Here is a 14,178-nt window from a genome sequence, read left to right on the forward strand (position 1 = left end):
GAAGCAGATACACCCTAGTCCTCCTAGTGCAAATAGTATGAAGTGGGAAGCCAGTCCAGTCATACTGATGCAAATAGTATGAAGTGAAAAGTGAGTTTGTACCTGTAATTTAAGGCTGACCTCTGTCAAAACCAAGCACTTGTGCATGAGAATGGAGGAAAAAAGCTGAGGGGTTCCATTTCTCAGTTTTCCCCAATATCCTGGCATTTTTATACTTTACCATCCTCAATTTTAAGTAGTTATCCTTGGCATACATAGGACAGTGAGTGTCAAAATCCTGCTCAGCTTTTGGATGATGCTGTATCACCTAAACTACACACACATGTACTTCAAGGGTAATTGCTAATTTGCTATCAGGTGAAGGAACACCTTTGACTGTTTTTCTCTAAGTCCTGTTCCATTCTCTAACCTGCAGCCATTGAGGGAAGTTACAAGTGTTTCCACTGTTGTTTCAGTAGCTGTCAGTTGAGTCAGCATTGAAGGGGATAAACTGCGTTTTAAAATACATTTACCAATTTCAGGGCACCATACCATACAATACTCTTGTATATTCAGAGTTTTAATGTTGATCTTAGTAATGCATCAGTATATCTCTCTGGAAGCATTTCACTGAGAGTGCATCAATAATAAAAGCAGTTTAAAAATTCGCTGATGTCATATTAACGTATTTAAATGCATTTAGGTGGTGCACAGAGACTTGAAACCAAGTAACATCTTGTATGTGGATGAGTCAGGCAACCCAGAATCGATTCGTATCTGTGACTTTGGGTTTGCCAAGCAGCTGCGTGCTGATAATGGCCTTCTTATGACTCCGTGTTACACAGCTAATTTTGTTGCTCCTGAGGTATGATGTATTGATTTATTTATCTTTGCTGAAATGTTACTAGAGCTAATTTATTTTTCCCTTGAGGTGATTTTTTTAAAGCGGAAGGCTGGTTATTGGGCCGGTGCGGCATGTCAGACTACATTTAGTAGGGTGCAGTTTTATGGCTCTATTTCCCCTCATGATGAGTTACTAACTTTGTGCACTTAATACAGGAATTCTCATTGAAAACAAACATTTCCCCACAGGGATATGGTAGGCATCTCATTTCAGGCAAGAGGCTAGACTGAATTTGCCAAATACTTGAGCCTTCTTGCATAGAGGATTACAATTAAATAAGGGTGGAAATGAAGGGTTCTTTAATTGAAAAATCACTTCAATAATTTTCACCAGCTATCTTCCCTAAAGCACATTTTTTTAAAATGCTACTTATGGAGATAGATACTAATTCACCTAGTGACAGCATCAAGCAATTCCAAGTACCACACCACAGCTAGCTGTATCATAGACCCAGCTGTAGTGCAAATCCACCTCTATTGGAACGATTAATCTTGACTACAACGTCAGAATAGCACCATGATCACATTGTTGGCTTTTCCATTTCCTGGACTAACCATTCTTGTGGTTGCCCTGAATAAGGTCGTTTATAGTCCCAAGCCTTGCATTAATTTGGTAAAGATGGCTCAATTTATATAGGGCTCCTGATAGCAAAAGAGATGATCAAGTCCAGATTCCAAAGAAAAAATATAACTTTGCTCTGTCTTAAATGTTCTCCAATGTGCATCATGGATGAGGATGACCTTGAAGTATAGTAACTGTGTTCACAAATGTGGCATCTATATTGAACAAAGAACAAGAAACAGAACATTACAGCACAGGAACAGGCCCTTTGGCCCTTCAAGCCTGCACCGACAATGCTGCCCAGCTGAACTAAAACACCATCCTTCCGGGGACTGCATCCCTCTACTCCCATCCTATTCATGTATTTGTCAAGACGCCCCTTAAAAGTCACTATTGTATCTGCTTCCATTAACTCCCCTGGCAGTGAGTTCCAGGCACCCACCACCCTCTGTGTAAAAAAAAAAACTTCCCTCATACATCTCCCCTAAACCTTGCCCCTCGCACCTTAAACCTCTGCCTCCTAGTAATTGACTCTTTCACCCTGGGAAAAAGCTTCTGACTATCCACCCTGACCATGCCTCTCATAATCTTGTAGACTTGCCATGGAATCTTTGACATCCATCTGAATTGGCAGCAGAAGCCTTAATTAACCTCTTGCCTGAAAGGCACAAACTTGTAACAAGCAATAGAACTTTAATATTGCAACAACATGCCTTCATATAGCTCCTTTTAAAGTAGAAAAATAGACCCAGGTAGTTCGGAGTTGTAATCAAAAATAAATTGGTGTCGGCACTGTGCTTAAATCCTAAAATGCAAGTTGAACTTCCATCATACTGACTCAGGAAATAGTTCCACAAACCCAAAAGCTTTTGTATCTGTTTACAATTAACCCAGCATAGCCTTGTAAATGTTCACAGCAGACGCAGCCTCTTGAAAATAGACTTTTATGCATAGATACGCTGTACCTATGTATTCAGCAATACGATGAGGGCCTAACTGAAATTTAGATGCCATTTTGATAAATACTCAAGTTGAAAGACTGTAGGCTTCTTATAATCAATAGAGCTACCATTTTAAATGATGAGCATTTTTACTGATGGCACATATTTGGTGAATTATCAAATTAATATGGTTCATTAGTCATTAAGTACAGTGATACATTTGTTAACCTTAAATTGATTTGAGAATTGACGTTAGGAGATGGGGCTGAAAGTGGTTTGCCCTGTCAAAAATACTCAGAGTAATTATATTCTAGCAATTTGACCCTTGTACTGTGTTGTAGCTGCTGATGCATTGTTTGCTAGGATTATTATCCCAAGCATTTTGTGACCTTCAAATATTTTTAATTTTTTTAGCCTTGTCTAATGTAGTATGTATTTCGATTTGGCCCAGTCATGTCAGTGCTTACAAATATTTATTATGCCGTTTTCATAACCCTTCAATCTCTCATGTTTCATTAACCAACCCAATCTGATCTCAAATGGTGATGCAGTTTGTGTTGGCCACTGACCTCCTAAGTGAATTCCATAGCTTCACAAGTGTAAAGAAAGCTCTGTTCTGAATCTGTTTTTTAATTTTGTATCTGTGGGCCCTCATTCTAGAATCCACCAACCAAGCCCCACTCCTCATACTGTATCCTAGTTCATCTGTGTTTTACCCTCTCTAAATGCTCAATATTGGTCTTACTGTGTGAAGTCTAATACTGCACATACTACACTTAAGGTTTCATGTGTAACAGGAATTGTAAAGCTAATTTAATTCTTTCCATGTATTGTACTTCTTAGGTTTTAAAGCGGCAAGGTTATGATGCAGCTTGTGATATCTGGAGTCTTGGTGTTCTCCTTTACACTATGCTCACAGGGTAAGTTTGTGCACTACCTAGGATGTTTCTGATCAAAGTATTTTTAATAATCAAACAGATTTTCTATTGAGCATTCTTCCTCTATGCTTCCCCAAAGTTGGTGAATCATGCTTGGGTACAATTCGCCATGGGGTTACCTAAAATGGGAATCCCAGGTTGGAAATAAAAATCAGATTGGAGCACTTTGTAATAGAACAAGTTCCCTCTGTCATGATTAGATTCATTCTTCGTATAAGCATATCTTATTTTAAATTGCCGCAAGTCTAATATTGTCCAGTAGAAATGAGACCAACCACGTGTATCTATGGGAACACAGTTTGAGGCTCTTTCTCTAATTTTAGAAAACACTTTACACATGTGCACCATACAGGTACATGTATTTCATGTGCGTAAATTGACTCACCTATCACCACCCAATAACCATATTTTATGATGGGTGTTTTCCTGTTTCTCCATCCCCTGCTTTCAACAAAACCTGTGTATCAATTGATCGTAGGTGTTATATCGTTTCAGTGGCTTCTGATTTTCCATCAATCGCAGTATCATGAAATTTGCATTTTTATGGTTTAATCATCTGAAATTGAATTTTGTTTCAGTTATACGCCCTTTGCTAATGGGCCTGATGACACTCCTGAAGAAATATTGGCAAGAATAGGTAGTGGAAAATTTAGCCTGACTGGAGGTTACTGGGATACGGTTTCTGATGTTGCTAAGGTAATTGAATAAGACCAATTGATTGTACAAACATATGAACTTACGAATTCGGAGTAGGCCATTGGGCCCCTTGAGTCTGCTCCACCATTCTTTAAGATTATGGCTGATCTGATTTTAACTGCAGCTCCACATTCCCATCAACACCTGATAGCCTTTCACTCCCTTGCTTATCTACCTCTATTTTGAAAACATTCAAAGCCACACTTCCTCTCAAGGCAGTGGCAGTTCCCAAAGTTCCAAAGACGCAGGACCCTTTGAGAGAAAAATATTCTCCTCATCTGTCTTAAATGAGCAACCCCTTATTTTTAAACAGTGACTCCTAGTTCTGCATTCTCCCATAAGAGGAACTATCTTCTCCACATCCACTCCTCAGGATCTTGTGTTTCAGTGAAGTCATCCCTTACTCTTGCAATTTTATGCTACCTCCTGTAACCTCAGGGCATTACACAGCACTTTTAAAGTTATTAAATAACTTTGTGTTATCACTATTGTATGTAAATAGGGCAAGTCTCATCAGTGGTGAACTACTTGGTAGTATTTCTTGGTGCTAATTCATGGATAAATGGCCAGAAATAGTGTTGTGGGATTCTCATCTGAAGTATGGTATATCTGACAGTGCAGTACTTCCCTGAGGTTTTAGCCTGGATATGTATACGCAATTCTGAAATGGGGCTGAAACCCACAATCTTCTGACTTAGACAAGTGTGTTATCACAGAGCCACAGCTCACACTTTTGTTAGCTACCTTGGTCAGGTGGTTCTAACTTAGTTATACAGAATTACAGCTTTGTTTTTCTAACATCATTGGCATTAGTGTGTATGCAAAGCAGCAAATTATTTGTCAGTTTAATTATTTCATACTTACAAAAAGGATTACCCAAGAACATTTTTTTAAGTTATGTTGTAAAAGTTTACTGAGCTTTTTACTGTTTACAAATATCCGGTTGCAAATCTGATTGAGGCATCATTTCTAGTCAGGGAGTCAGATCTGTGTTGCCTCAAAAAGGTTTTCATCACCTCCTGGCCAATATTTATCTTTTAATCATCACTAAAACAAAATTATCTTCCCTTTGTCACATTGCTGTTTGTGAAAGTTTGCCGAGTGCAAATTGGCTATAGCATTTCCCTCATTAAAACAGTAATTATACTTCATTGGTTGGAAAGCTTTGGAATGCCCTGAGGTTCTGTAAAGTGTTCTAAAAATGCAAGTCTATCTTTTCTTGTATTTGTCGTTGATTAGTAATTGGAGGTGCCAAAAAACTTGTCTTGAATTCTTCCTACAGCCTATTATTTGATCAAGATTGGATTTATCTTTCTGCATTCTTGAGTTATTGCCTATAAATATTGCAAACATATAATAAATTTGATTTTGATCCAACAGGATCTTGTATCAAAGATGCTTCATGTAGATCCACAGCAAAGATTGTCTACCACCCAGGTTCTCCGACACCACTGGATTGTACATCGGGATAAACTGCCACAGTTTCACTTAAACCGTCAAGATGCACCTCATCTAGTAAAGGTAAAAACTGTATTTCAGCACTCTCTTCCCCTCCACCCCATGCCGTGTGGCCCTACCCCACACACCTAAAAGCCTACGTGCATACAGCAAGTGTCTATAAAATGGCAGCAGAGATATAAATGACCCTTTGATTTCAGTGGGAGATTATGCAGATGTTTTTGTGCCTCTTGGTAAATTGTGTTTGTCTCCACTCATGTTGTGTCATGTTTTCCTAGGGGGCCATGGCTGCTACTTACTCTGCATTGAACCGCACACCATTACAACCTGTTCTAGAACCAGTCGGCTGCTCAAATCTGGCCCAGAGAAGGGGTGTAAAGAAACTTACCTCAACTGCTCTTTAAAGTGACCTCTGCTGAAAACTGGATTCACAGCAGCCTTAGACATTCACATGTATCTCACAGAACAGAGAGCATACCATCCCAGTTATCTTTATATGCTGCTTTTTGTCTTCTGCTAGTCCTGCTTTGAACGATTGGATACCAGGATATTGGGAATGTAATCTTTGGATGGAATGTGAAGCAGAATATTTGGGAACAAAGGTTATTTGGGTAAATGCATTGAAACTTGGCATTACAATGATCACTGTATTACTTGTATTTGTAAATTAGCAATAGAAAAAGCACTCAAACAGTGAATTTCTACTGGGAATGTATAAGTCCATCTGGATTGTTTTTGTTGTAATTAGGGATTGTTTTAGCACTTGAGTTAAAGTACATCCTATATGTGTTATCACTGTAAACCTTGTGCCATTTTTGAATGCCATGACTTTTGCAGAGGCAGTGACTCTCATTGTTTTTTCTCCCAACGTTGTCCTCCACTAGTCTGTATCAATGGCTATTTTCACACTTACCTAACCAGTATTCCATGGTTGAAAGTTCTGTTGGGTACTGTTAAGCAGCCAAGGAATGCTTTATCTTCTTACCTGCATTTTGAGTCAATTGCTAAACAGCTACTAAATCTACTGTAATCTATAGATCTTTGAGAAGGCAGCCTACCTACTACAGCATGTATTTGTGAGACTTTTCCTTTTGTGTGAGACAGAGAATGTTTATAATCTTCCATTACATATAACTTAGCATGATATGGTGAGGGTGATGGTCATATTTTTGCCATTCAGTGGCATTGAACAAAATATTGAATTTCTCAGATGGATTAACCTTGGCATTTGAGTTGCGGTGATTCTATGAATAGAGATCAGTTGGAAAATCACTTGTTGCGCATCCATCATGTCTTCAATTTTAACATTCTTAAAGATCATAGTTTAAAGATATTGCAGCCTTTAATAGATTCCTTATCATTGAGATGTGATTGCAATGATTCAAATAATACACATTAAATGTTACTATTTAGTCATCATAGCTCTAAGGGACAGTGTAACGATGAGGGATGTAATTATTTTGAAATTCAAAATCTTGGTGAGTTTTTAAAATGAAGCCACAGATGTAATATTTTTCTACACTTCTATAAAATCAAACTTTATACCAGACTCCACCACATAGCATGGCATTAAGTGGATGTATAAGGATTTTTTTTTATACTGTCTTTACCAAAGTGTGAATTTGGTAGCAGTCGAAGTTGGGTTCAGCTGACACTTGCTGGCCGATGCTGCCAGTTAACTGGATGATTAGAATAGTCAATACTGCAAGAAATTGACTTAATTGTGCCTCATTCTGGTACAGAATCAGAATGTTTTCATTTGAAATTTGTTACCCTAGCCTATTCCCAGATCCATCTAGGAATGGAATCAAATTTATCAGTACTTATGTTGCTCCTTGAGGGCTGGCGATTTTTTTTTGTAATCATGAGGAAAAACTGAAATTTATACAAAATAAAATTTCAAACTTAAAATTGTACTGTCATTTTACTTGCAGCCTCTTGAGTTTCTTGACATGATTTCTGATTCTTCTGGTCTTACTCCCAGTTTTGCAAACCTTGATCATGTTTTTGTGCCTTGCGTTTTTATCCTGAGCTGATTTCTCAGAACCAGACACTCCGTTAGTTGTGAAACAGCTGTGATTCTGTATTAGGGTAAAATGTTGCTGAGGACTTGAATTTTTTTTAAATAAGACTGTTTTCTAGTAAATTATTACACCACATGGGGTTGTGTAACTGCAATCTAAATTCCTTCACATTAAGGGAAAGTAATGGTGTCTGGGAGATACTGAGTGCACTCTCTAAATGCCTCACCCCAAAGCAGTGCGATTCAAATATTATCATCTCCAAAAGGGGGCGAGGTAGAAAATGTTGCTCAAAACATTAACGTCAAAATGACACAATGGAGCTCAAAATCCTGCCCACAGTTTAGGAAAAATTAGAGAAATAAAAGTAGATCCAGCCTGATGAGAACTCAGAATGAGATGAAATAGAGTTGAGAATAGTGATGCATAAAAATAAACTGAGATTTGAGGATAAAGGAGATCATTTAAGTACTTGAGAGCAAATATATTGTTAGAAATATCTCCCCTAAAAGTGGCACAGCGGTTAGCACAGCAGCCTCACAGCGCTAGCGACCTGGATTCAATTCCAACCTCTCGTCACTGCCTGGGGAGAGTTTACACATTCTCCCCATGTCTGTGTGGGTTTTCTCAGTCCAAAGATGTGCAGGTTAGGTCGATTGGCCATGCTAAATTGCCCCTTAGTGTCAGCAGGAATTAGCAGGATAAATACGTGGGGTTACAGGGATAGGGTCTGGGTGGGATTGTCGGTGCTGGCTTGATGGGCTGAATGGCCTCCTTCTACAATGTAGCGATTCTATGATTTTTTTTTAAAAGGAGAAATGAGAAGCTGCAAGTAGTGCTGTGATTTGGTATCGATCACATTGTTTCAGGAAATAGGACCTGTAGTTTTTAATGGATTAGCACTGCCATCTATTAGTGATCTAAGGTACTACACTGAGTTTCAGAAACCACAAATGTGAGCCGTATGCCCAATTCAAAGCTGCCCTGTTGCTGAACTGGCCATAGATATGAGAGTTGTATGTGGCAACCACCAGATTCTAAAGGTTTTAAGTGTTTTTTGTCAGTGTCAGCATTTCATGAGGAAATGTCTTTGACCCCGAGTTGGGACGTCTTGTTGAAGTTGTACAAGACATTGGTACGGCCACACTTGGAATACTGTGTGCAATTCTGGTCACCCTATTATAGAAAGGATATTATTAAACTAGAAAGAGTGCAGAAAAGATTTACTAGGGTGCTACCGGAACTTGATGGATTTACAAGGAGTTATAAGGAGAGGCTGAATAGACTGGGACTTTTTTCTCTGGAGCGTAGGAGGCTGAGGGTGACCTTATAGAGGTCTATAAAATAATGAGGGGCATGGACAAGGTAATAGTCAATATCTTTTCCCAAAGGTAGGGGAGTCTAAAACTAGGGGGTACAGGTTTAAGGTGAGAGGGGAGAAATACAAAAGTGTCCAGAGGGGCAATTCTTTCACACAGCGGGTGGTGAGTGTCTGGAACAAGCTGCCAGAGGTAGTAGGAGGCGGATACAATTTTATCTTTTAAAAAGCATTTGGATAGTTACATGGGTATGATGGGTATAGAGGGATATGGACCAAATACAGGCAATTGGGATTAGCTTAGGGGTTTTTTTTAAAAAAAGGGTGGCATGGACAAGTTGGGCCGAAGGGCCTGTTTCCAAGCTGTAAACCTCTATGACTCTGATATTAACCTGGAGACAGGCATGTAGTGTGAATGTGGATTTGTTAAATCTTTTTCGTGTGTGGGTGTGTAAGTCATTTAAGATGGCAATGCATAGAACATAGAACAGTACAGCACAGAACAGGCCCATCGGCCCACGATGTTGTGCCGAGCTTTATCTGAAACCAAGATCAAGCTATCCCACTCCCTATCATCCTGGTGTGCTCCATGTGCCTATCCAATAACCGCTTAAATGTTCCTAAAGTGTCTGACTCCACTATCACTGCAGGCAGTCCATTCCACACCCCAACCACTCTGCGTAAAGAACCTACCTCTGATGTCCTTCCTATATCTCCCACCATGAACCCTATAGTTATGCCCCCTTGTAATAGCTCCATCCACCCGAGGAAATCGTCTTTGAACGTTCACTCTATCTATCCCCTTCATCATTTTATAAACCTCTATTAAGTCTCCCCTCAGCCTCCTCCGCTCCAGAGAGAACAGCCCTAGCTCCCTCAATCTTTCCTCAAGACCTATCCTCCAAACCAGGCAGCATCCTGGTAAATCTCCTCTGCACTCTTTCCAGCGCTTCCACATCCTTCTTATAGTGAGGTGACCAGAACTGCACACAATATTCCAAATGTGGTCTCACCAAGGTCCTGTACAGTTGAAGCATAACCCCACGGTTCTTAAATTCCAACCCCCTGTTGATAAAAGCTAACACACTATAGGCCTTCTTCACGGCTCTATCCACTTGAGTGGCAACCTTTAGAGATCTGTGGATATGGACCCCAAGATCTCTCTGTTCCTCCACAGTCTTCAGAACCCTACCTTTGACCCTGTAATCCACATTTAAATTAGTCCTACCAAAATGAATCACCTCACATTTATCAGGGTTAAACTCCATTTGCCATTTTTCAGCCCAGCTTTGCATCCTATCTATGTCTCTTTGCAGCCTACAACAGCCCTCCACCTCATCCACTACTCCACCAATCTTGGTGTCATCAGGAAATTTACTGATCCACCCTTCAGCCCCCTCCTCTAAGTCATTAATAAAAATCACAAAGAGCAGAGGACCAAGCACCGATCCCTGTGGCACTCCGCTAGCAACCTGCCTCCAATCCGAAAATTTTCCATCCACCACCACCCTCTGTCTTTGATCAGACAGCCAGTTACCTATCCAATCGGCCAACTTTCCCTCTATCCCACACCTCCTCACTTTCATCATAAGTGAGGGACCTTATCAATGGGGGACCTTATCAAACGCCTTACTAAAATCCATGTATATGACATCAACTGTCCTACCTTCATCAACACACTTAGTTACCTCCTCAAAAAATTTAATCAAATTTGTGAGGCACGACTTGCCCTTCACGAATCCGTGCTGACTATCCCGGATTAATCCGCATCTTTCTAAATGGTCGTAAATCCCATCCCTAAGGGTCTTTTCCATCAATTTACCAACCACCGAAGTAAGACTAACCGGTCTATAATTACCAGGGTCATTTCTATTCCCTTTCTTAAACAGAGGAACAACATTCACCACTCTCCAGTCCTCTGGCGCCAACCCTGTGGACAGTGAGGACCCAAAGATCAAAGCCAAAGGCTCTGCAATCTCATCCCTTGCCTCCCAAAGAATCCTAGGATATATTTCATCAGGCCCAGGGGACATATCGACCTTCAGTTTATTCAAAACTGCCAGGACATCCTCCCTCCGAACATCTATTTCCTCCAGCCTATTAGCCTGTAACATCTTCTCTTCCTCAAAAACATGGCCCCTCTCCTTGGTGAACACTGAAGAAAAGTATTCATTCATCACCTCGCCTATCTCTACTGACTCCATACACAAGTTCCCACTACTGTCCTTGACCGGCCCTAACCTCACCTTGGTCATTCTTTTATTCCTCACATAAGAGTAAAAAGCCTTGGTCCGACCCGCCAAGGACTTCTCATGTCCCCTCCTAGCTCTCCTAAGCCCCTTTTTCAGCTCGTTCCTTGCTAACTTGTAACCCTCAATCGAGCCATCTGAACCTTGTTTCCTCATCCTTACATAAGCTTCCCTCTTCCTTTTCACAAGATATTCCACCTCTTTCGTGAACCATGGTTCCCTCACTCGGCCATTTCCTCCCTGCCTGACAGGGACATACCTATCAAGGACACCCAGTATTTGTTGAGAGCAGTTAAAGATACAATATGTTTTATTAACTGGGGCATTGAGTACAAGAATAAGGAGATCATGTTGAACTTTTACAAGACGTTAGATGGCCTCACCTTGAGTACTGCATCCAGTTCTGGGTGCCATACTTGAAGAAAGATGTGAAGACATTGAAGAGAGGATTCACAAGAATTAATCCAGGGATAAAGAGCTATAGTTATGAGGGTGAATGTGAGATTGGGACTGTTTTCCTTGGAGAAAAGAAGGCCGAGATGAGTCTTGATAGAGGTATTCAAAATCCTGAGGAGTATGGACAAGGTAAATAGTGAGAAACTTCTCACTCAAGCACCAAGAATTGAGGACACATTCAAAATAATTGGCAAAAGGAGTAAAAGTTGACAAATCATTTCAGAGGGTGGTTTGAGTCTCGAACAAACTTCCTGAGTGGGTGGTGGAGGCTGTTTTTTATTGATGTATTCAAAAGGGAATTGGATTGTCATCTGAAAAGAGAGAATGTTCAAAGTTTTGAGGATAAGGAGTGGGGCTAGGTAGAATGCTCTTTCATCAAATCTACACTGGTTCTGAGCTGAATGGCCACTTAAAGATTGTAATTCATTTTAATTACTAATTGTCATTTAAATGAAGCTGTCCAATTCTTCAATGGAAAGCTGCATCTGTGGTGTGCCACCCAGCTGTGCAACACAATTTCTTGTTGACTATCTGTAGGCTTGACCATTTCTCTAAGGGAGGCAGAAAACAAGGACTTTGCACACAATGAATAGTTGACTATTGGAAGAATATGTCAAAAGAGGGAAGGAGTCTCCCAGGTTCTATCCTAAAAGGTTTATCCCTTATCCTCAGATTATGACCCCTAGTTCTGGATTCCCCCATCATTGGCAACATTCTTTCTGAATCTACCCTGTTAGAATTTTATAAGTTTCTGAGATCCCCTCTCACTCTTCTAAATTCCTGTGAGCAATTTTGGGCCCCACACCTCAGGAAGGACATACTGGCACTGGAGCGGGTCCAGCGGAGATTCACACGGATGATCCCAGGAATGGTAGGCCTGACATACGACGAACGTCTGAGGATCGTGGGATTATATTCATTGGAGTTTAGGAGGTTGAGGGGAGATCTAATAGAAACTTACAAGATGATGAACGGCTTAGATAGGATGGACATAGGGAAGTTGTTTCCATTAGCAGGGGAGACTAGGACGCGGGGGCACAGCCTTAGAATAAAAGGGAGTCACTTTAGAACAGAGATGAGGAGAAATTTCTTCAGCCAGAGAGTGGTAGGTCTGTGGAATTCAGTGCCACAGAGGGCTGTGGAGGCCGAGACGTTGAGCGTCTTCAAGACAGAAATTGATAAATTCTTGATTTCTCGAGGAATTAAGGGCTATGGGGAGAGAGCGGGTAAATGGAGTTGAAATCAACCATGATTGAATGGTGGAGTGGACTCGATGGGCCGAATGGCCTTACTTCCGCTCCTATGTCTTATGGTCTTATAATATAATCCTAACCAATTCAGTCTCTCCTCATATGCCATGGGCAGCACGGTGGCATAGTGGTTAGCACTGCTGCCTCACAGCACTAGAGACCTGAGATCGATTCCCAGCTTGGGTTACTGTTGGTGTGGTGCTTGTACATTCTCCCCATGTCTGCGTGGGTTTCCTCCCACACTCCAAAGAGTTATGTGGATTGGCCATGCTAAATTGCCCCTTAGTGTCAGGGGGACTAGTAGGGTAAATGTTAAGTTTATTTATTAGTCACAAGTAGGCTTACATTCACATGGCAATGAAGTTACTGTGAAAATCCCCCAGTTGCCACTCTCCGGCACCTGTTTGGGTACACTGAGGGAGAATTTAGCATAGCCAACTCACCTAACCTGCACATTTTTGGACTGTAGGAGGAAACCAGAGCACCCAGGGGGAGAATGTGCCAACTCCATACAGACAGTGACCCAAGTTGGGAATCGAACCTGGGTCCCTGGAGCTGTGAGGCAGCAGTGCTAGCCGCTGTGCCACCGTGTTGCCTGTCAATGCATGGGGTTGTGGGCATAAGGCCTGGGTGGGATTGTGGTCAGTGCAGACTTGATTGGCCGAATGGCTCCTGCACTGCAGGATTCTGCTTCTATGACAGACCTGCCATTTCAGGAATCACAGTGGTTACCACTGCTGCTTCACAGCTCCAGGGTCCCGGGTTCGATTCCCGGCTCGGATCACTGTCTGTGTGGAGTTTGCACATTCTCCTCGTGTCTGCGTGGGTTTCCTCCAGGTGCTCCGGTTTCCTCCCACAGTCCAAAGATGTGCGGGTTAGGTTGATTGGCCAGGTTAAAAATTGCCCCTTAGAGTCCTGGGATGCATAGGTTAGAGGGATTAGCGGGTAAATATGTGGGGGTAGAGCCTGGGTGGGATTGTGGTCGGTGCAGACTCGATGGGCCAAATGGCCTCCTTCTGCACTGTAGGGTTTCTATGATTTTCTATGAATCTGCCTGGTAAACATTTGCTATACTCCCTCTATAGTAAGGACAACCTTTCTCAGATAGAACACCAAAACTGCACACAATACTCCAGGCATGGCCTCACCAACACCCTATACAATTGCAGCAAAACATCCCTGTACTCAAATCCTCTTGCTATGAAGGCCAACATACCATTTGCCTTCTTTACTGCCTGCTGTACCTGCGAGCTTTCAGCGACTGTTTTATGAGGACACCAAGGTCTCACTGAGTATCCACGTCTCAATTTACACCCATTAAAGTAACAATCTGTCTTCCTATTGTTACCAAAGTAGATAACTTCACATTTATCTATTTTATACTGTATCTGCCATGCATATGTCCAT

General features: G+C 41.3%; 1 protein-coding gene across 7 annotated transcripts in view; it reads left to right on the forward strand.

Moving 5' to 3' along the window:
* LOC144506355 (ribosomal protein S6 kinase alpha-3) overlaps positions 1-7,399 on the forward strand; it is a 113,385-nt gene extending 105,986 nt beyond the window's left edge. For all 7 annotated transcript variants that reach the window (XM_078232349.1, XM_078232352.1, XM_078232350.1 and 4 more), the window contains 5 exons: positions 683-844; positions 3,229-3,305; positions 3,902-4,019; positions 5,400-5,540; positions 5,756-7,399. In XM_078232349.1, the coding sequence (XP_078088475.1) occupies positions 683-844; positions 3,229-3,305; positions 3,902-4,019; positions 5,400-5,540; positions 5,756-5,881 (624 nt within the window). In that variant the 3' untranslated portion in view covers positions 5,882-7,399. The remainder of the gene's footprint in view (positions 1-682; positions 845-3,228; positions 3,306-3,901; positions 4,020-5,399; positions 5,541-5,755) is intronic.
* The last annotated feature ends 6,779 nt before the right edge of the window (positions 7,400-14,178 follow it).

Source organism: Mustelus asterias, chromosome 17 (assembly GCF_964213995.1).
Source record: "Mustelus asterias chromosome 17, sMusAst1.hap1.1, whole genome shotgun sequence".
NCBI lineage: Eukaryota > Metazoa > Chordata > Chondrichthyes > Carcharhiniformes > Triakidae > Mustelus > Mustelus asterias.